This window comes from Saccharomycopsis crataegensis (assembly GCF_037102585.1).
Source record: "Saccharomycopsis crataegensis DNA, jcf7180000000084, whole genome shotgun sequence".
Taxonomy (NCBI): domain Eukaryota; kingdom Fungi; phylum Ascomycota; class Saccharomycetes; order Ascoideales; family Saccharomycopsidaceae; genus Saccharomycopsis; species Saccharomycopsis crataegensis.
This window is the reverse complement of record NW_027043829.1, coordinates 4,010,306-4,034,905: the sequence shown is the minus strand read 5'-3', so window position 1 is coordinate 4,034,905 and position 24,600 is coordinate 4,010,306. Positions and strand designations below refer to the sequence as shown.

General features: G+C 38.2%; 13 protein-coding genes across 13 annotated transcripts; 6 read left to right on the top strand and 7 right to left on the bottom strand. All coding sequences in view use genetic code 12, as the record gives it.

The window, feature by feature from the left end:
- Positions 1-452: 452 nt before the first annotated feature.
- On the top strand, positions 453-1,664 carry MRX8 (translation initiation/elongation factor MRX8; the record flags this gene model as incomplete). The annotated part of the gene is made up of 1 exon (XM_064998300.1): positions 453-1,664. The coding sequence occupies one exon, from the start codon at positions 453-455 to the stop codon at positions 1,662-1,664; it is 1,212 nt and encodes a 403-aa protein (XP_064854372.1).
- A 61-nt stretch (positions 1,665-1,725) lies between these two features.
- CDC27 (anaphase promoting complex subunit CDC27) lies at positions 1,726-3,816 on the bottom strand (the record flags this gene model as incomplete). Its single annotated transcript, XM_064998299.1, has 1 exon — positions 1,726-3,816. One exon carries the CDS (start codon positions 3,814-3,816, stop codon positions 1,726-1,728), a length of 2,091 nt encoding a protein of 696 aa, XP_064854371.1.
- A 519-nt stretch (positions 3,817-4,335) lies between these two features.
- PTC5 (type 2C protein phosphatase PTC5) lies at positions 4,336-5,979 on the bottom strand (the record flags this gene model as incomplete). The annotated part of the gene is made up of 1 exon (XM_064998298.1): positions 4,336-5,979. The coding sequence occupies one exon, from the start codon at positions 5,977-5,979 to the stop codon at positions 4,336-4,338; it is 1,644 nt and encodes a 547-aa protein (XP_064854370.1).
- Positions 5,980-6,410: 431 nt separating this feature from the next.
- Positions 6,411-7,553, top strand: HOG1 (mitogen-activated protein kinase HOG1; the record flags this gene model as incomplete). Its single annotated transcript, XM_064998297.1, has 1 exon — positions 6,411-7,553. The coding sequence occupies one exon, from the start codon at positions 6,411-6,413 to the stop codon at positions 7,551-7,553; it is 1,143 nt and encodes a 380-aa protein (XP_064854369.1).
- Positions 7,554-8,581: 1,028 nt separating this feature from the next.
- Positions 8,582-10,012, top strand: ANP1 (Anp1p; the record flags this gene model as incomplete). Its single annotated transcript, XM_064998296.1, has 1 exon — positions 8,582-10,012. The coding sequence occupies one exon, from the start codon at positions 8,582-8,584 to the stop codon at positions 10,010-10,012; it is 1,431 nt and encodes a 476-aa protein (XP_064854368.1).
- Positions 10,013-10,422: 410 nt separating this feature from the next.
- DASC09_046960 (uncharacterized protein) lies at positions 10,423-11,259 on the bottom strand (the record flags this gene model as incomplete). Its single annotated transcript, XM_064998295.1, has 1 exon — positions 10,423-11,259. The coding sequence occupies one exon, from the start codon at positions 11,257-11,259 to the stop codon at positions 10,423-10,425; it is 837 nt and encodes a 278-aa protein (XP_064854367.1).
- A 157-nt stretch (positions 11,260-11,416) lies between these two features.
- TRP4 (anthranilate phosphoribosyltransferase) lies at positions 11,417-12,556 on the top strand (the record flags this gene model as incomplete). The annotated part of the gene is made up of 1 exon (XM_064998294.1): positions 11,417-12,556. The coding sequence occupies one exon, from the start codon at positions 11,417-11,419 to the stop codon at positions 12,554-12,556; it is 1,140 nt and encodes a 379-aa protein (XP_064854366.1).
- Positions 12,557-12,914: 358 nt separating this feature from the next.
- DASC09_046940 (DNA translocase) lies at positions 12,915-16,418 on the bottom strand (the record flags this gene model as incomplete). Its single annotated transcript, XM_064998293.1, has 2 exons — positions 12,915-16,040; positions 16,269-16,418. 2 exons carry the CDS (start codon positions 16,416-16,418, stop codon positions 12,915-12,917), a joined length of 3,276 nt encoding a protein of 1,091 aa, XP_064854365.1.
- A 747-nt stretch (positions 16,419-17,165) lies between these two features.
- Positions 17,166-18,125, bottom strand: TRR2 (thioredoxin-disulfide reductase TRR2; the record flags this gene model as incomplete). Its single annotated transcript, XM_064998292.1, has 1 exon — positions 17,166-18,125. The coding sequence occupies one exon, from the start codon at positions 18,123-18,125 to the stop codon at positions 17,166-17,168; it is 960 nt and encodes a 319-aa protein (XP_064854364.1).
- A 288-nt stretch (positions 18,126-18,413) lies between these two features.
- Positions 18,414-18,914, bottom strand: YPT35 (Ypt35p; the record flags this gene model as incomplete). The annotated part of the gene is made up of 1 exon (XM_064998291.1): positions 18,414-18,914. One exon carries the CDS (start codon positions 18,912-18,914, stop codon positions 18,414-18,416), a length of 501 nt encoding a protein of 166 aa, XP_064854363.1.
- Positions 18,915-19,365: 451 nt separating this feature from the next.
- On the bottom strand, positions 19,366-20,508 carry DASC09_046910 (putative cystathionine beta-lyase; the record flags this gene model as incomplete). Its single annotated transcript, XM_064998290.1, has 1 exon — positions 19,366-20,508. One exon carries the CDS (start codon positions 20,506-20,508, stop codon positions 19,366-19,368), a length of 1,143 nt encoding a protein of 380 aa, XP_064854362.1.
- A 525-nt stretch (positions 20,509-21,033) lies between these two features.
- On the top strand, positions 21,034-21,680 carry DASC09_046900 (uncharacterized protein; the record flags this gene model as incomplete). Its single annotated transcript, XM_064998289.1, has 2 exons — positions 21,034-21,130; positions 21,202-21,680. 2 exons carry the CDS (start codon positions 21,034-21,036, stop codon positions 21,678-21,680), a joined length of 576 nt encoding a protein of 191 aa, XP_064854361.1.
- Positions 21,681-22,439: 759 nt separating this feature from the next.
- On the top strand, positions 22,440-24,548 carry LSB6 (1-phosphatidylinositol 4-kinase LSB6; the record flags this gene model as incomplete). The annotated part of the gene is made up of 1 exon (XM_064998288.1): positions 22,440-24,548. The coding sequence occupies one exon, from the start codon at positions 22,440-22,442 to the stop codon at positions 24,546-24,548; it is 2,109 nt and encodes a 702-aa protein (XP_064854360.1).
- Positions 24,549-24,600: the final 52 nt, after the last annotated feature.

The window sequence follows — 24,600 nt, the reverse complement described above, 5'->3', positions numbered from 1 at the left end:
CTGAATTCATTTTTTAATATTATCCTCAAATAGTTATTGCTATCGTTTTTTTTGTTTGTAGAATTCACCTTTCCCACCGTTTAGGCGTATTTGGGTATATTTGCCTGAGCTTTTTAGAGGATGTTGTGATTTAATGACAGTAGTATTACACTGCTACGCACCAACAAGCCAGTAAATGAGCTGCAAGACTATCGGGGTGTTCTAGCAATTAATAGAGTTCTTTTTACCTCTTTTTAATATTATTTTATTAGCGCAATATAATACCAAAAGCATGGTAGTGACACTGGTGCTCACCAGCGCTTGAAGGGTTATGAGCGGTAAATAGGTTAGTAACGGGAAACTGAGGTAAAAATTTAATTAGTATTTTTGAGCTCAGATATATGAACCAAATCTTACTTCGCATCACTATTGTTCTAATAAAATAAATTTCAAAAGCGAGTTAAAGAGGATAAATGATTTACTATAGACTGACTTCTTCAATTTTTACGAGAAACATCTCTTTGAGGCGATTCAATCATCAGCGAAATATCTCAATTAGTAACCCCCCTCCAAATGCTAAAGTTTTATCCATTAACTCATTGAAAGAGAAGCTACTCGCCCAGAAAGCGAAAACTCCTGTTATCACCCATAAAATAACTAAGAAAGCAAAGATAATAGGCTCAAAAACATTTGATAAGCAAACTACTGCTAATATATTATATGAAAAATTCAAGACAGACTTTCAAATTCTACCTACGACTCAAATACAAATATCAGGAACTAATAATTTCTTCAATACTTCTAAAGTCCAGCTTCTTTGGTCAGTTGAGAACTTTGAAGACATACCTAACGAAAAACTTCGTACAGAGCAACAATTTTTACAATCCGATAATAAAGATCAAGACTTTCAGGTTTCAACTGATACCAATTTTGATGAGCTTTCCACAACTCCAAGAAAGAAACACCAGCTGGAAGATCCAGTTGAAGAAATCAGCGCGACCGAGGAACTTGATCGCCTTAAAAATGAGCATTACAAGGTACATCATAAACGCAAGTTACATCTAGATTCATCTCTTATAAAATCATTACCAGAAATTGCACTTGTGGGTAGATGTAATGTTGGAAAATCGACTCTTTTAAACTCCATTTGCACTGCTATTTCCAAAAGCGAGAACGAAGAACATGCTTACGCTTCCAAGCGAGCTGGGTTTACCAAATCAATAAATTGCTTCAATATCGGTGGCCGGTTTAGGCTCATTGATACTCCAGGATATGGGGTCATGGGCACAAAGAAACAGGGAACAGAAATAACCAAATATCTTGTCAATAGAAAAGAACTAATGAAGGTTTATGTTTTGATTAATGCTGAGCATGGATTCACTGGGAACGACTATGAGGTAATATTTGGATTACTTGGAGCCCATGGAATACCATATAGTATTATTTTTACTAAAATTGACAAGCTTAAGAGGGCGAGTTTGGATAAACATATTCAAGAATTTGAAGAATTGATGAAGGAAAATGAAGTTGATGTATTACCTGATTATTTCTTTACTAGCTCTGAGCCAAAGCGAGGTAGAAGACAAGGAATTACGGAAGTAAGATTTGATTTCCTTAATGCTTGTGGATTTCAACTGAATATCAAGCCTAGTAAAACTGGTAAAAAAACCACCAGGGAATTATGATTAGAAGGCCAGGAAAGTATTACTGTTGTACATAAACATTTTTAATATAAGACTATTACTGTCAGTCATTCATAGTTTCCAATACATCCTTGATTAAATGGGCGCCCTTTGGATCTAGGTTCAATGCAATTGTAAACTCTTTAATGGCCTCTGTTTTTCTTCCAACTGTCTTATACAATTGACCAAGCAAGAAATGGACACTAGCTTCATCAGGAGCAACCGTCTTAAGTTTTTCAAACTCCGTCAACGAGGCCTCAATATGATGCAAAGAGTATAATAATTGGGCTTTCTTAAATAAGGCCAACGGGCTTGATGGTTGAAGTTCAGTGGCTAGTTGATACTGTTTTAACGCCAAATCTTTCTTGTTCAATTTCTCTAAAACCATACCAACACAACATATTAAAATAACATTAACAGGGTTGATATCACTAGCTTTACGGAAATGGTATTCTGCCTTTTGATATTCACCCAACTTTAAATAAACCATTCCAATACCGTAAAGTGCATTATAATGCTTTGGGTCATATAATAATGCATTTCTAAAGCTTTCGAGAGCATTTTCAAAAGCGTCATTGGAAACATATTCGTGACCTTGCAAAGTGTAAGCATACACAAATTTATTATCTACTTGAGTTGCTCTCTGAAAGCATTTGATAGCTTCATCATTTTCTCTTTGTAATGAGAACAAATTACCAATCGTCACCCAAGTTTGCGGACAAGTTTTGTTAATTTCATACATTTCGTGGGCCAAGTATCCCAACTCCACATCTTTTTGTAAATGCCAAAGTAAAGTGGAATAAAATTCCATATCCTCTACCCTGGTCCTATCCAATTTTCTAAGCCTAGTGAAATATAATTCGGCCTGCTCATAATTGACAATTTCAAAATTTAATCTTCCTAGCTTCCCTAAAACCCAAGGTGTTTCAATTTGAGAGTCGGGTAGCTGATCGAAAATCCTAATGGCCTTATAGCAATCATATCTTGACATAGCTTTCAACCCTTTGGACAATATTGAATATAAGGTCATCAACTGGAACTCTGCTTGGTCACTATATTCTTGTTTTCTGAGATCAAGAGAATTGTTTTTTCCTAAGATATTGGAGGTGCCAAGTTTTGTGCCTGTAGGATTAGATGGTGTGGTGTTACTGCTTTGTACCTTTGTGTTTCTTTTATTATCCCTTTTACCAAAAGTCACAGTATTATTTGCACTTCCCGAAGGGGTTGATTGGGTTATTAACCTTGAAGTGACCTTCGATGATGTAAATCTTGTTCCTAATCTCTGAATTGAATCAGTAATCTCGGTATGTCCGCCTCTGACATGTTTTCTAACTGGAGCATCAGGTAATGATGAATGTTTCAATCTTGGCGTTGAAAAAATATTAGTAACATTTGAATTCAACCCTCCATTATTTAGATCCTTTAGCGGATCATTATTTGAAAAATTGCTATTATTAAAAGAGCTATCTTCTGATTTATTGAAACTATTGGGTTTACTGAAAAACGCCTTTGGATTCATTGGAGCCAAACCAGGATTACCGGCCTTTGATTTATTTGTCATCGAGGCATAACCACCAGAAAGTATCGGCCTCGGTTTATATATTGATTTTGTGTTAACATTAGCTCCTATTTGACAAAGTTGTTCGAAAGAATCCCAAAGATATGGATTTAGTCTAAGTGCTTGAGAATGATAAATGGCACTTTCTTTAGTATCACCAATAGAACCATATAAACGACCTAATAAAGAAAAAACAACGGCAGCGTCAGGAGTTGATTTTCTGACAGTTTCATAATTTTCAAAAGTTTGCTGTTTCAAATCATAATCTTCTTCACTGTCATTAGTGCTATTCCAAAGATGTATTGTTTGCTGTAATGCCTCAATTCCATCCTTCTGAAGTTCAAGTTTCAACGCGCATCTTGCAAAAATATAGGCACACCCAGCGTGAATATGATTCGCAGTCACTCTGAAAGCCGTCTTATATTTGCCCCGACGATACAAAACGAGTCCATAAAGATAAATTGATTCAGAATCACCTTTGGAAGTAACGCCCACTAATCTTTCAGCTGTAAACTCAGCATTCTCGAGAAGACTATTATCCAACGAATACCAAATGGTTGAGCGAAGTCGCTGTATAACGTATGATTGAACGTTCATATGATTTTTTGTTATTGACTAGTTGTATATTCCTATTCAAAAGAGGTTTGAAGATACACGATTGATTTTGTGTCTGATTCTTTTTGGCTTTGTTTGTTTTTGTTTTTGTTTGTATTTTTTTTTTTTTTTTTTTTTTTGGTGTTTCATAACCACTAACTTAACAGATCGATTAGATCTTGGTTCGTTAATTAGCAATTGCATACTATGGATAGTGATATCATCAAAAAAAAAAAAACGATTCAAAATTGGTTAATTCACATACATATAATAATTATTGTATATTTTGAATAGTTGACTTATATGCCCACTAATGTCTTTTTTGTGTCATACTATATTACAAAGAAAGCCCAAATTGTAGAGAATTTTGAATTTTGATATTTTGTTAATGAATTGGAAATATCATAAAAAATTCTGATGAAAATGTAAAAAACAAACAAACAAACCATCCACATGTATCTAGAAGCTCAAGAATCCCATTAAAATGAAAAAAGTGAACAAAAAATAAATATCAGCACCAAATTACAATTTAGCTTTGACCTCGCCTCCTCTGGTAGCTTCCAAATTTATTTTTAGTTGACTAGTTTCATCCACTTGGCCATTTTCACCAAAGAAAACCACTACGACAGTTAGATCATCTCTGTAACGTCTAGAGAGCGGGGAAGGAATATTCAAGAGCATTTTACCATAATTACGATCACCAGTACCTAAAGTCAAAGCATTACGAACTAAATGAGTTGAAACGTTTTCATCCTCAATGATCAACTTTTTTTCGCTAAGGGTGTTTTCACGGTAAGGGGGTTTCAAAGCAGCCTTATTTTCAGTAATATCAATGACTTTTGGGAAACCCAAGCTCTTATCATCCTTGAATACATTGAAGGATGACAACATTGAAGATGTATGATCCTTGAAAATTTTCCTTTTCTCAGCCCATTTAATGACCAATCCAGCAATTTCCTCGTTAGTTAAAAGTTCAAAGAGACCATCAGTACCCAACACCAAGAAATCATTTCTGGATGGATTGATTTTTGTGGTGGTAACTACTGGTTCAGCAGTGACATATGGTGGAGTTTTTAAGTTGCCTGGAGGTGGATAGCTGAAAAATTGCTTATGAATTTTCTTTTGTAATTCTGCACCCCATTTGAATTTCCCATCACCAAACGCTCTACTTGGTTCAAGTCTACCAAGGACTCTGCCCCTGGTGACTGCATTAGGTTCCCCTGGATGCTCACTTCTAATTCTATCAGCTTCTTCTTGATTGGAACCTGTTTGGTCAATACTCAAAGACTTAACTGTCCACTGGTTTTTTTCATTTAAAGAACCGAGTAAAGCCCTAGAATCCCCAGTAACGGCAACTTTCAAAATTTGAGTGGTAGAATCATAAAAACTAAGCAAACCACAAGAACCAGAAAGACCAGGCATCAAAAATTCAGCAGCTTTAGGCTTATCATCAGCATGTTCTAACGCATTAGTAACATTCCCATAAATGATTTCATTGTCGAGTTTGAGGAAACCTTTCTTGATTGCTTGGTCGATTTCTTCTGAAGATGGAACAACACGAGCTTTAGGTTCGGTTTCAGATACTTTATACACAGAACTTAATTCAGTAACCACACAACCAATGAGTTCATCCCTCAATTTTGCGCTAGTATACCAACCAGAATGACCATCATATACACCCCAAAATGCCCAATCGGCCATTTCCAATTTACCAGTTTCGGGATTCTGGATAGGCACTTCAACAATTTGTTCGGATCTGTCGTCTTCAATCGGATTATTAGAAGGCAACTGAGAAATGTCGTACCTAAGGACCCCATTGTTACGGTTGACAGAATAACTTTCTTCATTACGTCTAAGCTTGGCATTTTCTTGTGTATCAGAGAGTAAAGTGATTTGTTGCTTCAATTGTTGCTGAGAGTTAGGACCAGCAGAGGAAGAAAAAGAGCGGGAACCGTTATCAGCAAGAACAACAGTACTGGTCTTTGGAACAGCTACATAGGTAAGAGCCAATATGACACCAGATACTGCTGCTGCTAAGTACGGGGCGCGTCTCATGGAAGATAGATAATTGCGATGAGAAGTCGAAGTGAAAGTGCGGATACCCATAGGCTGGGCAGTCAAGAGCAGCCTTAAAGCGGGAGACTTGGAAGCCGTAAGTTGGAACATCTCTCTTCCTAGTGGGAGGGGGCAGACTAGCGGTTTGGTCAATATATAGGAGATGGCGGTGATTTGTCGAATGGCAGTTTTTTCTTGAAGGGGTCGGGACCACTGTGTGCGCGCAGAAAATCGCGGAAATTACAATGCTTATTTGGGACGATTGAATAACTGATGGAACAGGTAGAAAAATACAGTAAAGAGACACTTTTTCTATTGGTTTTTCATGGGTGTAAAGTATATTGCTGTAATTCTCCTTAGTTTCCCAAAAATTCCTGTGGCTATTGGGCGCTGCCCCCTTTTGTCGGATGGTCCCGTGTTCGTGGTACATCTCAGGGATTGGGGGAATTTTTAATTTCACCAAATTTCTTTGTTAAAATTGCTGGCGTTGTCAATAACACAGCGCAACACAACACAACAACACACACATACACTCACCGATAATGGATGTCTCTAACGACTTTGTGAGGTTCCAGATCTTTGGTACCTGCTTCGAGGTCACCAGGAGATATACAAACTTGAACCCCGTGGGAATGGGGGCGTTTGGCCTCGTGTGTGCTGCCGATGATATCATCGAAGAACGGAAAGTGGCGATCAAGAAGATCATGAAACCTTTCTCCACGGACGTCTTGGCGAAGAGAACCTATAGAGAGTTGAAGCTTTTGAAGGAGTTGAGGCACGAGAACTTGATTTCCCTTAATGATATCTTCATCTCCCCGAGTGAAGACATATACTTCATCACTGATTTGCAAGGTACCGATTTGCATCGTCTTATCAAGTCCCGTCCTTTGCAGCCTCAATTTATAAAATATTTCCTTTATCAGATCCTCAGAGGTCTTAAATATGTCCACTCTGCTGGGGTTATCCACAGAGATTTGAAGCCTTCCAATATCTTGGTGAATGAAACCTGCGATTTGAAAATTTGTGACTTCGGTTTGGCTAGAGTCCAAGATCCCCAAATGACTGGGTATGTATCCACCAGATTCTACAGAGCTCCAGAGATCATGTTGACATGGCAAAAGTACGATACAAAAGTGGATATTTGGTCTGCTGCTTGTATCTTTTCAGAAATGATTGAATCTAAACCTCTTTTCCCAGGTAATGACCATGTTCACCAATTCTCAATCATTACGGAATTGTTAGGCACTCCTCCAAGAAACGTCATTGAGACAATTACTTCCGAAAACACCTTGAATTTTGTATCAAGTTTGCCTACTCGTGAACCTGTGCCGTTAACCGAAAGATTCAAAAACATTGATCCTCAAGCGGTGGATTTGTTGTCAAAAATGCTCGTTTTTGATCCAAAGCTGAGAATATCTGCAGAAGAAGCCCTTGAGCATCCTTATCTTGAGGCATTCCACGATCCAGATGATGAACCTGTTGCGGAACACATCTTTGACTGGAGTTTTACTGAAGCTGATTTGCCAGTTGAGACTTGGAGAGCAATGATGTATGGTGAAGTGATAGATTTTCACCAAACGGACCCAGGTTTCGACCCAAGAGCCTTCAGTTACACAAACGGAATCTCTGAAACTACAGTTTCCATGCAAGAAGCCTTTTTCAAGGCTGAGATTCAGCAAGCATAAGTCATTTCTCATGTTGAAAACGTTGAAGCTGCTTAGACTAGGCTACCTAAATTTTGGGTGATACAGCATCAATGAACTTTGATTGGAGATGTTAGTTTATAGATTATGTTCAATTTCGTTACTGTTTTTTTTTTTTTTCTCTCTCTCTTCTTTTTTTTGAAGTTCAACCAGGTCCATCACACGATATAATACAAAAGACACTGAGAATGGTGATTTTGAAAATCATCAGATATAAATAAATATATGACCGAAACTTTGGTCCAATAACAGATAGACATTTGTTTGGTAAACTCCTATTTAGATATTGGCTGAAAAGCAAAGCAAGAAAAAAGGAAAAGAAAAAGCCCTTAGCAATGTCTTTTGAAGGTCCAGCCATCATGCTATTAATGGAAAACAATTATCTTAAATAGGGAGTGTGCATTATTGTGATAATTATTTATAGGTTTATCGTGATTTATTTATATACACCTATGTGCTACGCGCACGACAAACAGCAGGAATTTTTTTTGTTGTTTGTTTGGAGGAAGGGCGGGTGACGGAGAGCAGGTGATTTCAAAAGAAAGAAAACCAACAAGCTTAGGGGACAAATCAATCGATAATAATAATAAACAACAAACAACACCTTGAACCAGACTCTGCCAACTAACAAAGCATCGTGAGCCAGTACTGCTTGTTTCAATAGTAGCTTTTTTCTATTGAAAAATTTGCCTTTGTTTTTTCTTTTTCTTTGTTGCCTTTGTTTTTCTGTTGTCTGTTGTTCAGTTAAGATCAAATTTTCATCAATTGGTTACTCTGTGAGAAGCTCCACAGAGGAAAACACTGTGCCTTATCGCTCTTTCAATTCTTCATTTCTCTCAGCTGCATTAGTTCTAACTTATTCTTCACTTCTTTCCCACGAGATTGCTCTTTCTTTCCATCTGTTCTTTTCTTCCCTTTTATAAGTGCGCAGGGATCAAAAAACGAAAAAAAAAAAAATCAGATCAACTAGACACCCACACAACATCGAACATATACCCCCATCTTAAACAATGAATTCGTTGTCCCCTGATTACCCAAAGGCGTCACCTCTTAGAACATCTTGTGGAAGATTGTCAGTAATAGGAGTGGTGGTGTTTGTGCTTCTACTAACTTCAAAATTATTGTTTTTTGGATCCCTATACATTCCTAACTTCGACAAGGTGGAAAATACTGAATACTACGATTTGATGGATGCTCATGGCTATAAAGATGGCTGGCGTCGTGAAGAGCGTGTGCTCTTTTGTGTGCCATTGAGAGATGCCTCTCCCCATCTTCCAATGTTTTTCAATCATATGAGAAACTTAACTTACCCACATCATCTCATTGATTTGGCCTTTTTGGTTTCCGATTCTTCTGATAATACCATGGGCGATCTCAAACAACATATTAATGATATACAAAATGATCCTGATGTCAGTGTCCGCTTTGGGGAGATTGAAATTTTCGAAAAGGACTTTGGTCAAAGTATCGGTCAAGGTTTTAGTGATCGTCATGGTTTTGCTGCACAAGGCCCGAGAAGAAAATTGATGGCTAGAGCGCGTAACTGGTTATGGACAGTTGCTATTAAACCCTACCATTCCTGGGTTTATTGGAGAGATGCTGACGTGGAAACTGTTCCTGGCGAAATTCTCGAAGATTTGATGCACCACGACAAAGATGTGATTGTACCAAATGTGTGGCGTCCATTGCCAGACTGGTTGGGTAATCAACAACCGTATGATTTGAATTCCTGGCAAGAATCTGATGGTGGTTTACAATTGGCCAACACTCTTGATGAGGATGCCGTTATTGTTGAGGGTTATGTTGAATATTCGACTTGGAGACCACATTTAGCTTATTTGCGTGATCCATATGGTGATATTGAGGTCGAAATGCCATTAGACGGTATTGGTGGTGTTTCTATTTTGTGTAGAGCTTCTGTATTCCGTGCTGGTTCGCATTTCCCGGCGTTTTCTTTTGAGAAACATGCTGAGACTGAAGCTTTTGGTAAACTTTCAAAAAGAATGGGTTTCTCGGTCTATGGTTTGCCTCATTATGTCATCTGGCATATTTACGAACCTTCTAGTGATGATTTGAAACATATGGAATGGATGGCCCAAGAAGAAGCTAAACAAAAGGAAGAAGAGAAGCTTAGAGGGATTTATGATAAGATTTGGAATGAAGGTTTTGAAGATGTTCAGGATTCTTGGAAGGCCGATAAGATCAACATCATGAAAAATACTGACATGAGTGGCCATCGTAAGATTGTGGTTGATTGGAGTGGAGTCGATGAGGAAGAATACTTTAAAAAGTCAGTACCTATTAAGAATGTTGTTGATGGAAATGGTGAACCAATTATTGCTGGTGCTGATGCTGTATCGGGTGACAAAGCAGCTGCTGATGATGAAACACAGCTAACTGAAAAGGATATCTTGGCTAATTTTGATCCAACCAAAGAATGATCCATAGCCTTGCGTCGCTTCAAATATTCTTCTTTTTAGTATTATGCATTTTAATTTGTTGAAAGCTACTCTAAATTTCTAGTTACAGATATTCTGTACATTCTCCTTTTTTTTTTTTTTTCAAGTTTCCTGGCTCCTTGTTTCTTATATTTGTTATCTCATCATTTGTTTTTTTCTTCCTTCTCTATCTTTCTCGATATATACAGTATAGTTATTGTTTAAAAAGCTGTCTTTATTTATACGTTATTGATTTTCGTTGTTATAACTCAAACTGAGAAACCCAAGTGGTTTAAGCTATTTTCCTTGCTTGTTAATTTTATTTGTTTTATATCTGTTTATGTATCTGTTTATATATATGTTTGTGTATTTGTTTCTCAAAAGATCATCAATTTTTGAAGCAAATAGTATGTCTAAAATTGAGAAAACCAAGTGATCACATCAGAAACACATTTCTCTTTGGCATACTTCACAACGGGGTCCTTAATATCTCCCTTAATTGCAAATCCATGTGACACACCACTAAACAAATCCATTTGAAATCTGATATTGTTCTTTATCAAAATCTCTTCTGTCTTGTGTCTCAATTCTGGTGTGAACCTAGCATCAGTTTGAGCAGCACTTATCATGAATGGCTTAGTGATTCTCTCAACTGATTCAATGGTGACTGCTGTTGGATGAGCAACTGCTCCAGCAGTCAATAGCCCATAATCAGTTAGTTCACTGACCACGGATGGGGCCCCAAAACAATAACCCACACTGAAAAACTTAGCTTTTCCACCAACATGTTTCTTCAACTCAATCAAAAATTTGTGATACACTGGTAATGTAACCTCCAGGCCATGGTTTTCTTTCCATTTCTTAAGCCCTTCTGGGCCACCGGATAAATCTACTGGATCCCCAAGAAGAATATCTGGTACTACCACGTAAAAACCTGCCTTGGCAAATTCATCGGCAATCAAATTGGTGTTGAGGAAATCATATCCAAAGATGTCAACCGCAATGATTATAACTTTTTGTGATTCGATGTCACCAGTCTCATAAGTGGGAAGCCCATAGAGGTCCTTGTGGAGGGTACCTTTTCTCTTACCCTCTGTCAACAACAGTGCTAGGTTAGTGAGTGTGGAGATTTCAAAGCTTGTTTTCAAGTGACATACCGTGAATTGTATGAGGTAAACAGCAAGCGGAAGGAGGTAACGATGCCATTGTGGAATATCGAATAACGATAATAATATAATAGATTTCAACATCCAAAAGGTATCAGAAAAGAAGGTTTCAACCAAAAGTCTGGTTACGCAGCCCCTCCGCGAAAATCAACAGAAAAAAAAATTACTGTGGAATAATACGATGACTACTACTCTTTGACCACCCTGACACAAACAACAAGATATCAAGTAATAATAAAAGATGGCACCAGCCACTAGTTTGTCCTCTACGGCATTGACCCCTTATATCAAGTCTCTTTTGCTTAGCCCCCCAAACTTGACCCCTAATGATTTGGCAGTGGCATTGCGGTTGATTTTCCAGCAGATCCCTTCTGATATTCAAGTTGCTTCATTCTTGACTGCTTTATCATTGTCCAAACTCGACAAAGACGCCAAGTACATCTCAACTGCCGTGCAAACTATATTGGAATTCTCAGATGTGCCTAATATCAACTCACTGTATTGTGCAGGGAGAATATTTACAGATATCGTGGGCACTGGGGGAGACGGTCAAAACACTTTCAACGTATCTACATCATCTGCAATTGTTGTTGCAGGTATCCCAAACACTAATGTTGTGGTAACAAAACACGGGGGTAAAGCCTCGACTAGTAACTCTGGTGCTGGGGATTTAATTGCCCGCTTGGGTATCAATACCGCGAAAATCAATGCCAAAACCATTCCAAAATTAATCGAGGAAGATAATAATAAATTTATCTTTTTGTTTGCTCCGAGTTTCCATAATGGTATGAGAATCGTTGCCGATGTGAGAAAACAACTCGGGATACCGTCAATATTCAACATTTTGGGTCCGTTATTGAACCCAATTAGACTACAATCCAGGGTGTTGGGGGTTTTCTCCGAGGAGTTGGGGTACATTTATGCGCAAACAGCAAAGGAGTTATACCCTAAATTATCCGCTGATGAGCTAAATGGATCAAATAAGTATAGCACTATTGTTGTTTGGGGTGAGGTTGGATTGGACGAGGTTTCGCCAATTGGAAGAAGCAAGATCTGGTATATCGATCCAATCTCCGGAGAGATACAAACTGAATACATTAGTCCAAAGGACTTTGGGTTACCTGAACACTCCTTGGAATCAGTAAGATCAGGAACACCACAAGAAAATGCCAATGTTTTAATGAGGATTTTGAAAGGTGATACGACTCCAGCAGATAAGCCAATAGTCGATTACATTTTGATGAACAGTAGTGTTTTGGCGGTCAGTAGCGGTATTGCCGCAGACTGGAAGGACGGGGTTAGACTAGCAAAAGAGAGTCTTAAAACTGGCGGCGCATTAGAAGCCCTTGTTCATTTATGTGAAAAAGTTGATCAATTATAGATTTGAATTTTCTATTTATTTTTGAATGAGTTTAATGTGTTATTTATTTGGTTTAGATTGTTTTGTAAGTAGAAAGAGAGAAAAGTAACGGCTGGACCCTGCGAATTTTTCTCTTTAAAATACCGATTACTGATCCATTCACTGAGGAAATACGATTACACTATATGCAGGAGCTATTTGAATAAACATATAATATACTTGAACGTATTATTGGTACAGCATTGTTATAAAATCAATAAATTCAATAAGAAAATTAAAAGCCAAAAATGGAAAACAAATGGAGCAACAAAAAAAACAACAAGATGAATTATGATCCATACGTATAGCCCTTTTGAAAAACATTACCAATACAAACTAATCAAACTTTCGCCCTCTTATTCCCAGTTCCGTCGCTAACAGTCGATAACGCACTTCGTTTCCCACTAACTGGTGCAGGAGTGACCGAAGGAGCAGGAGAATTCCTGCTATCGCTCTCCTTATCCTTATCCTTGTTCCTTTTCTCCCTTTTCCTCTTGAGGGCATTTGGACCTTCGAATTCACGAGTTAATGCCAATAATAAAGTATTTGTTCTTCTGCCCAATTCTTGAGCAGTTCTGCTTTGGAAGAACCAATCAAATTTGAACAAATCACTTTCTTTGAGACTCTCTTTAATTTTATCGTATAAGTTCTCAGTAGTCAAGCCAAACTTATTGACCATCACTAATAAATAGCGATCTTCCAATTCCGTGTATATACGCTTTGAATTGTTTGGAGGATACTGGATTTGAAGTTGTTGAAGTGGAGCATCGTACTGAGATATTTTCCTGGCAAGTAGGTCTTTTTGTAAATTAATCTTATGAAATTTCTTTTCCCCTGCTTCAATTTGCGCAATGTACTTTGCATAACCATCAATTTCCTCATAATTCTTCCAAAAAACCTCGGAATACTTCTTAACATCTTCAGGTGTTTTATTACCCAATTCACCAGCAATTTGCTTATGTTGATGTCTGCCAAATTTAGCGGCAGAGTGGACAAAATTTGTGAAATCACGTCTTGTCCAATTAGCGAATGCCTGGTCACTATATTTCTTTTTCAATTCTTCTTCTTCAGCAGTCAAAGGCTCAGCCTTATTGACCTTCTGCTGTTCAAGTTTTCTCTTTGCTTCTCTAGTTTTCCGCTGCTCTTTAGTCTTATTGGTCGAATCTTCTTCATCATCAGTGTCGAGATACTCATCGTCTGAAGAATTATAACCAGCCTTCTTATCATTCAGGACAGATTTATTATCGCCATCATCCAACGGGATATCAGATAATGGAACTCTATAGCCAATCAGTCTTTTATAATATAGCGTTTCCTTTTCAATCAAATCACGGAATTCTTTAGGATAAAATTGATGATCCTGAATATGAACAGTTTTTGGAGCTTTTGGAGTTTTCCCCCCTGGTAATTTCGCTTGATGCAACACATCTTTATAATACCCATCAACCGAATAGGTTTGTTCTTTCCGTTCTCTTTTTGATGGATTGATCCAAAACTGTTTATCTTTTTCATTATTTTTTTTGGAGAAATTCTCACCATTCCATTCATATGCACTGGAATCCGAAGTGAATTTCTGCAAATCGTCCAAACCTAATTTATTAAACTTTTCATTCAATTTGCTAGTTTTTGTTTCGGATTTGGCGAGGATAGATTCAATATCTTCGTTTAGATCAAAGGTGGATTTATCACTTTCAAACACGCTTTTTGCACCATGTTGAATCATACTCAACAAATCATCCTTATTATCACCCACTTTGTTCTTCGCCATTGCTGCGGAACTATTATGCATTCTACCTTGTTGAATAACTAATTGATCCAACCTCAATTTTTGAGTTGCTCTTTCAAGAACTTTTTCTTCAATGGCATTTTCCGTAACAAATCTATAAACCTCTACCTGTTTCTTTTGACCAATTCTATGGGCTCTATCCATGGCCTGTAAATCTGCCTGAGGGTTCCAGTCAGAATCAAACAATACCACAATGTTAGCAGTGGTCAAATTAATACCTAAACCACCGGCTCTGGTGGTCAACAAAAACACGAATTTGGAAGAGTCAGGTTTATTATATTCATCAATTGCATCAATTCTATCTTCATGAGCAGTAGAACCATCAATTCTACAGTATTCATAACCTCTGAAATAACAATAATCTTCCAAAATATCTAGCAACCGACTCATCTGACTGAAAATTAATACTCGCGAGCCCTCTGCTTTGAATTTTTTCAAAAGTTTATCCAAAATCTGCAATTTACCACTATTATAAACTAAATGCTCATCAGTGGTATATGGAGGCCCTGGTTCTGCACCTTCAAAAAGGTAAGGATGGTTACAACATTTTCTTAATTGCATGACTATGTTTAATAACCTGGTTTTACCTTCTCTTTTCCCCACCGCACCATTGACAGCATCAATATCTTTCTCTAGAAGGCGTTTATACCATTTGACTTGCATTTCTGACATACCAACGTATAAATTCAACTCCTTCTTTGGTAGCAATGATTTTTCCACATCCGCTTTAACTCTTCGAAGCAAAAATGGACTCAATATCTGGTGTAATTTGTCGATCATTTTAGAATCCTCCTCTTTAGTTTGATCTTCATCTGCGGCAAACCATTGATCAAAGACTTCTGAATCACCAAAAACATCGGGTAATAGGAAATTCAATAATGCCCAAAGTTCGTGCAAATTATTTTGTAATGGGGTGCCTGTAATTAGGAGTCTATTATTGGAATAAAACAATCGGATGATTTGTGATAATGAGCTTTCTTCGTTTTTAATTCTGTGTGCCTCATCGACAACAATATACTGCCAGCGGAATTTTTTCAATTGACTTTTTTCTCTAATGACCGTCTCAAAACTGGTGACCACGACATCAAAATCACAAGCCAACAATTTATTATGAATGATATTTTGCCTCTCGTCTTTATTACCTTTGAATAACAAGACATTAACATCCGGAGTCCATTTAGCAAACTCACGTTTCCAATTATCTAGAGTGGATTTTGGAACAATCACAATATGTGGACCTTTGATGCCTTTTACATATCTTAGGTACCCTAAAAACGAAATTGTCTGTAAAGTTTTACCCAACCCCATTTCATCAGCCAAAATACCCGATAAACAATTCTCATGCAATGTGATTAACCAGTTCAAACCCTGGATCTGGTAGTCTCTTAGCGTACCATCGATAAATGAGGGCGATTCGGAAATAATGGTTTCCTGGTGATCCAATTCTTCTTCTTCATCATGCAATAATTCCATGTCTTCCTCCTTCTCGGTCTTACGACGACGACCAGATTTTTCAGATTTCTTTTTAGATTTTTTAGATTTTAAGCCAATTGAGTTCTCATAATCCCCAATGACTTTCTTGAGGTATAAGTCCTTTTTTACTTTCACATCGATGAAATCTCTGAATAAACCTGATAAGGAAAGAAGGTATTTGAATCTCTTAACAGTATCACCACGATTCTAATAGATTAATGTTAGTCAAAGAATTACAAAACCATAGCACGTTTTCTTCCTCGTGTTTTTGTTGCTCTCGCAAAAATGCTTCCTGGAGAAGAAAAATCATAAAACGCGTTATTCTCAAACACGAGAATATAAGAAAACGATAATAATGAAGTATACTCACTTTAAGTCTCTCGGCCTTTGGTTCTTGGTCCAAAAAATATTTTTTTTTTTTTCATCAAGTGAAACTTCATCAGGCGTGGAGTCTTGTTTCTGTTTATTTGATATTTCATCGCCGTCATCACTATTCTTATCACCATCATCATCGCAGTCCTGTAGGACTTCCTCTTCCTCTTCGTGTTTCTCACTAAGTTCTTTTTCAAGCCTTCTCTTTTCCATGAGAGCAGCTCGAGCTTTTGCTCCTTGTTTAGACCTGGTCTTCGATGCGCCTCTAGCCTAATTTATTGTTAGCTTCATTAAAAAAAAAAAGTCACTCCATGAATAAACGGTTTGAAATATACCAGATCCACGAATCAATCGATCTCGAAGAATAGTAAGAAAAACTTGACATCACAGGTGATAAAATAACATTTCACATACCATTTTACACACAGAAAAAAAGTTCTTGCTGGCCACTTGGAATTAAACGGATGTTCCAGTGGGCATAAAGTTAGGAAATTCACAAAAACTTTTTTCTTTTCTGAAAAAACTAAGGTGGATGTTTATTATGTGCAGAAGCCCCGATGCTGCAGGCTATAAGCAAGTGATAGACGCGCTACAAATCACACAAAAACCCATTCGATGGGACTTATTCAACCAAACATTTCTCCATATATATTACTTGCAATCGTAGCAGTCACACATAAACCATGATGAAATCTACAAAAAAGAAAAAAAAAAGTAAAAATAAATGCATTGGCCGTTAGGTGTGCCTGTGATTAATTAATGACGTCTTAAACAACCTAATAATATATTTTATTGACACCCTGGATAGAACATTAAAAACCAAAAACCAATAAAATAAGAGCTTGAGAAATCAAAAAATTTGAACTTTCTAATAATGTGAAATAGGACGAGTATTGATATCCGCATATGGATAAAGTCGATGATCTATAAAGGAAAAGAGATTCATAGCTTATAATCTAGTTATTCGTTTTCAGCCAAGAACTTTTCAGCTTCCAAAGCAGCCATACAACCGGTACCGGCACTAGTGATAGCTTGTCTGTACTTCTTATCTTGGACATCACCAGCAGCAAAAACACCTGGAATGGAAGTGGTTGCAGTACCTGGAACGGTCTTAATGTAACCATCTTCATCGGTTTCGAGTTGACCACCGAAAACATTGGTAGCAGGAGTGTGCCCAATAGCGTAGAACAACCCATTGATTGGCAAGTCTTTTTCTTCGCCAGAATTAACATTCTTGATCTTAAGGGCATTCAAAAGTTTACTGTCACCCTTGGCTTCAACAGAAACGGTGTTATAGAGGATTTCTAACTTCTCATTCTTTTGAACTCTTCTTTGCATAATGGTAGAAGCTCTAAGATGATCTTTTCTAACAATCATGTAAACCTTGGAACCATACTTTGTCAAAAACAAGGCTTCTTCACAAGCAGAATCACCCCCACCAATGACGGCCAAAGGCTTGTTTCTGAAGATTGGAACAGCACCATCACAAACAGCACAAGCAGAAATACCTTGTTGCCAGTATTGGTCTTCTCCTGGTAAATGCAATCTTTTAGCGGAGGCACCAGTGGCGATAACCACAGTATCGGTGGTGATTGGTTCAGCGTCTTCATTCCATTCGGTCCATAACTTGAAAGGTCTTGAGCTGAAATCAACCTTAGAAATAGTTTCAGTGATGATTTGTGTGCCGAATCTTTCAGATTGTTTTCTCATTTCATCCATAAGAGCACTACCATTAATACCATTAGGGAAACCTGGAAAGTTTTCGATGTCTGTGGTGGTAGTCAATTGACCACCGGCAGCAATACCGTTGGCAAGCATGCCTTCATACATAGTGGTCTTGATTTCAGCTCTGGTCAAGTAGATGGCAGCGGTGTGGGCGGCTGGACCTGACCCAATTACGGTGGCTTGGTGGTGGACCATTTTTTTGAATATTGTTGATATAGTTCGTTGGAAAGGAATTTTGGACAGCGTGAAAAGAATTGTATTCTATTAGAGAACGATTCTCGATTAATAAAAAAGTGATGACAGGAAAAGTGCTAACTTATGAAATCTCCAGGAGTCAAGACCGCACCTATTTAAACCCCAATTTTTTATATTTGAATTTTTGTCAGCATCGGGGGCAGCAGTCCGGGTGACCGGTGCCGGCATTAGTCAGGCGGTCTGATCTAGAGGGAACGCAGTGTCTGGACTGCCAGCGATTAATAACAATCATTTTGCTAACACAAACTCTTTGATGATGGCACTGCGGCTGAACACCGGGTTCAACATCACACTGCTGAGGAAGTATTCAAGCCCCATACGGCGTTTCTGCAAGAAGTCGTTGTCAAGGTTGTTGAAGAACCGCTTCTGGGGTAGGTCGGGCACCTCTGGCTTGTTCCTTGGGAAGTACCGTATCAACAACTCCCGAAGGTTCACGAAGTCACTGTAACGCTTGTAGATGGTGTACTTACTACCGGCAGAAGTCTCGATCGTGATGGTCCACACAGCATACCTGTATGCGCCTGATCCTCGGACCAACGTGCAATCACCAATGTAGAGATTCCGGGCCCATGGTTGACCCGAAGGAGACAAGGGGCTTGTCACAGTAGCGATGTCCTGGCCTTCGCCAACAGAGTCTGAAGAAGCATCGCCAGCGTTGTTGACCAACTGGATGTGTATCGGCGGCTGATTCGCAAGCCTGATTTGCGTGCTGTTAGCTCTTTGTCTCATCAGTCAGTAAAGGCTTATTTATGATTTGCAAACAGCACTTCCCGAATAAAATTGGGTCACAGTTCTGAAGAGGCGGGAGTGAATATGGAAACACCCTAGGTATCTAAATAGCTATCACTAACGAATGAAAGACGATTGCTCTTCCCCAACACACAAAGAAACTGATTGCCCTTTTAAAGATTTTTTTTATATTTTATTTTTTCTCTGCAGGAAAAAAAAAGGTAGCTGTGAAGTGAAATGACAACATCAATCAATCAACCATCCTCAGAAAAGCAAAAATATTCCACAACAGCCAAACAGAAACCTGGAGATATTGCTTCATCATTTAAGTTTGGTTTACAAGAAAGGAATTGCCGAATTATATTTTATTCTAGGTTTTCTGATTTGTATCTATCTAAAAGGTCATTAATTGGTTTGTATCTGAAAAAAAATATATGAAAAAAAAGCAAGATTAGTTAAAGGATCTCAAGGCTTGGTCAAAATCTTCGATCAAATCTTCGACATTTTCGATCCCGACACTGATTCTAAGGATAGTCTTTGCTGCGTCAGCATTACTAAGAGCTCTCCATTCAATCAAACTTTCAACACCTCCTAAAGAAGTAGCATGGTGGAAATACTTAAGTTTTGAAGGGAATACTCTGGCAATTTCAGCATCAGTGACTTCAATAGTGAACACTGGGCCAAATCCATTAGGCAATTGCTTCTTAACAAAAGCTTCAGTTTGCAAGGAAGAATGGGAAATTTTGTCCAAAACCTTGTACTCTCCCTTCTTATCAGCCAAATATTTAACCAATTTTTCAGCATTTGAAGATTGTTGTCTGATTCTGAGCTCATAAGTTCTCAATGATCTAAGCAACAAAAATGCGTCCAAGTTAGAAATGTTGCTGGCAAGATAGATTCTATCTTCCAAAAGTTGATGTCTAGTTTTGCTGTCCTTAACCACCAAAACACCAGCCAACAAGTCAGAGTGACCACCGAAATATTTAGTACCGGAATGCATGACAACATCAGCGCCAAAAGCAAAAGGATCTTGCAAAGGATAAGGAGCAAATGTCGAGTCAACAGACAAGAAAGCACCCTTTTCATGGGCCTTTTGAGCATAATAAGAGATGTCAAAAGAAGTACCATCAGGGTTGACAGGGGTTTCAAGATGCAACAAATCACCTGCTTGCAAGTACTTGTCGAGATCTTCGTCGCTCAAGGTATGTTGCTCCAAAGCACCCCATCTGGTCATCAAGTTAGCCATTCCGTGACAACCATGGTAGCATCTGTCAAAAAAGATTCTCTTAGGATGGTAGTGGAAAAGCAAAGCATTAAAAGAGGCAAGACCAGTGTTATACAACACAGTTGGGCGGCCCAAGAAACCGGTCATAAGAGCTTCAGCAGATTCGGAATTTGGATGGGAGATACGAGAGTAAATTGGGCTACCATTAGCAACCCATCCTTCCTCACTTTCCACTTCTTCAGCAGTAACAAGCTTAGCAGGGTCTTCTGGGTATTTGAAGGTCGCAGCAACATTGATTGGTGGAGCAACATCAGGGACCCTTGAGGTCTCGTCGTCACAGTGAATAAGTTTAGTTTGACTACCGGCCATCTTTAATATTTTTGGTTATTGTTATTTGTGTTTTGATAAAGAACAGAATTTTTTTTTGGAAGGACGGGGGGAGGGGGGGGACCTTGTGGGGGCTTTATATAGTAGTACTCGCTGTGTCTTGAAACGAATATCGGTTCCTATTTCCCATAGGGATCTATTTGTCATATAGATAAGAGATAGGGTAAGGCGCGCTGGAAGAGTTATTGTATACTTTAATCATCATGCCACTGAGGTCTAGCTTTAATAGGTCGATAATCTGAGATAACTGATCAGGTAATACAGTTCGCAATAATATTAGGATAGCTTCTTCAAGATGATTATCAGCGCAACCCCCCGGTAACCCACAAAAAGACGGGTGGAAAACAAAGAAAAAAAATGGATAAAAATGCATGGTTACGAGCACGCCACCAATAACTAAGCGATGCTCCAAATCTACGGGTCTTCTCTCAAAAAAGAAAAATTGCAATCTTCCAGAATCCAAAGAGAGAGAGTGTGTGTGTAATAAATACCATACTACCCAATAAAATGGAATTCCTCAAAGGCAAAGTCAGTCTATATAAAGCTTTGTGGCTCAAATGGAGATCACTTAAGAGCATCCCATTCCGCAAAAAGTTTTTCATCGGTAAGTTTTCCATTGGTATAAATATCGTGTATCCAAAAGGATTTATCCAATTCTATTAACACCACCAAAAGGGTATGATCTCAAAGGCAACACATACTGGGAATTCTATCTTGAATCATCCCAGGAAAGAATGAGACGTATAGTTGAATATCGTAACCCTGCACCACATTATGAACAATCAGCAACCTCACAGGACCTTCCACCACAGTGTATGATGTGGTTACGCCGAACCAGACCTGATTTCCCAACATTAGAAGAGTTGCAAGGAGATCTAATCAGGCAGCAGAGGATGAAAATATTGGCAGCACAGGCAGATGAACGCTGGAGACAAGGTTCGTTGTTGCAGAATCCTGGTTTGACAAAGGAGCAACAGGAGAGATTAAATATTATCACCGGAGGCTTGCACAACAATAATAGTACGAAACCAGAACAGGAACAAGCCACCAAAGAACCAAATCAAGTGAAAGAAGAAAAATCAGAATCTCCATTTTCTACCGGACAAGCGAATGATCCTATCGAGGAGGCCGTGATGAAACCCCATAGGAGGTGAAAAATCTATCTGAAAGTGAAGTCTTTTATTGGTCATCAGTTCTATTTTTTAAACAAGTCTGTTTCTTCTCTTCATTTATTTCAAAAGATCTTGTATATAGAACCACCTTTTTTTTTTTCTCTTTTTGAGTTACACTACACTGCAGGCACAATATGATGAAAAAAAAAAAAAAAAACAAGGCAGAAATGTTTATTGATATTTTACAATTGGCTCGAATTTTCTTTGATGATTTTATCGTAAGAATATGCTAGCGAATGATATAAACCAGCGGTCGAACATACCTAGTGGTATGTATTCCCAAGCATTGTGGACAAAATTGCTTTTATTACAACAAGACGTCGCGCATGCACAAGATTGACAATTATTCCTACCTAATAGAAAAACTTCATCATCAGCATAAGAAACTATTCACCATAATCATCCAAATAACATACTTGTTTCTTTTTTTTTCCCTGTCTTTGACTACTGATTCAACACTGGTGACTTGGATCACCATAATATTCAAAAGGCTCCATCTGAGACACATACACACACATACACACGTGCAGGCATCGATCCCATCACGTAATTTGGAAGGTCCCATCAGCAATCAATATTTCTCAAAAAAGCTTTGCAAACATCTCTATGAAATATCTTTTTATAATAAGAAACCAATTATATGCATAACAGGCAGTAATAAGGAATTTTTGCTTTCGATCATTTTAAGCAAATTAGAGACAATTCGGAACCAGCACGAGAGTCGCCCGTCGCAAAATCAGTATGAATGGCTCTGAATCATTGGATTATCAACAATTAACAAAGGACAGATTAGTACCTACTCAGCATGAAAATCCTTTCCATAATCAGCTTTTAAATCTGCTGGTATCAGAACCTCTTCCATCAATCATTACTCCACTAGAAACACCAGTTACAGCTCCTCGAATAAGCGCCAGTAGCTTACCATCACCACGTACTAAGTCCCATTCGAAAACTCGACGATCAAAATCATTGGTATCATTGGATATAAAAGTTATCAATGACGCAGTTCTTCATTGGAAGTCCCTGCTTTCCTCGAAATTCCCACACTGGTACGTCAAGTCATCTACAACGATTGAAGGAGCACCCAATGAAATATATTATTCGGTATTCAAGCAATGCACCAAATATCCACCTTTAAAGCATATGCCTCCAGAAGGACTCTTCAACAGCGGTCCCACGAAAAGAGCACAATTTGATGCTATTGTTGAAGACGCAATAACAGCGAAAGAAGAATTTGATATTGAACCCCAAATAATCCCTGCTGGCTCTTCCGGAAGTTATTTTATCTATAGCACTAGCCGCGAGATTGTCGGGGTTTTCAAACCAAAGGATGAAGAACCGTACGGTCCATTGTCTCCAAAATGGGCAAAATGGATCCATAGAAACTTGTTCCCGTTTTTCTTTGGAAGAAGTTGTTTGATACCCAATTTGGGTTATATTTGTGAAGCGGCTACCAGTCTTTTGGACCGTCAACTACAGACTCATATCGTTCCTTACTCCGATACTGTTTTCCTATCGTCACCTAATTTTTATTATAAATATTTTACTAGAAGAAAATACACTGAGCTTGAGCTCCCCAAGAAGGTTGGATCTTTCCAATTATTTTTACACGGGTACATGGAAGCAGACAAGTTTTTTAAAAAGTTCCCGTTTCCTGGAAGTAATCAAAGAAACGGACAAGCTAAGTTCCCTGTATATGAATACTTGGATGATGAGGGTATTTCGGAGCAATTATATTTCGAATGGGCTCCTGGGGTTATCCAACAATTTCGAGAAGAACTTGAGAAGTTGGTGATTTTGGACTACATTATTAGAAATACTGACCGAGGATTAGATAATTGGATGATTGGGATTGAATGGGTCAATAGTTTTAACTCGGTCACTGGGGAAGCAATTAAAACCCCCAAACTTAAAATAGGTGCTATTGATTCTGGTCTTTCCTGGCCTTGGAAACATCCCGATGAATGGCGATCGTTCCCATTTGGTTGGTTATTTCTTCCTTTACAAATCATTGGCAACCCTTTCTCTGAAAATACTAGGAAGCATTTTTTACCAATATTGACTTCGGTAGCATGGTGGGAAGAAAGCAAAGTATTATTCCGTCAGATTTTTTCCAGAGATGATGATTTCAAAGAGAGAATGTGGAAAAAACAATGGGCGGTGATGAAAGGTCAAGCTTTCAATGTGGTGGAATGCTTGAAGAATCCGAGCGAGGGTCCATTGGAGTTAGCTAGAAGAACCCGGGTGGTGGTATTAGATGATGAAATTGAAATCCCGGTTCAAGTGCCAATCTCTACCATTTCTAAGACGCCAATAGTGAGTGGGGAAATCAACTCTCCACTTTCATCTGTACATTATTTGAACCCAAGTAATGTAACTGATTCTTCGAAAAAGAAAGTTATGAAGAGTAAAATTGGTACGATTCCTGAGCTCGAACACGATGAATGTGTCAATGGTTCAATATCAAACAAGGTATATGAAGGATCTCCAATAGATGGTAAGTCGAAAATCCCGATTTCATCACTAATATCGATCAACGGGAAAACTGATGATGAAGATCCTTTTGAAGATAATTACGAAGTGGATCTAGAAGAATTAAATATTTTACAATCTAGCTGGACAGAATTGCTCCACGGTGTCATCAGTGACCAAGCATTCGAATCGACCAAGAATCAACAACTTACAAGTAATGAAAGTGTTACAAATTGGACACCTCAAAAGCAACCTGGTGCAATTGATACAGATTATAGAGTGGGTCTTTTGATGAAAAAGACCCAAGCCACTAAAAGAATGATTGTAGAAAAGCTTGAGCCGGTAACCTCTAAACCTCCTCTTTTCACTTGGTGTTAAAACTATACTTTCCAAAAAAAAATTCGTGCAGTATGTTTTATATTGTATAGTA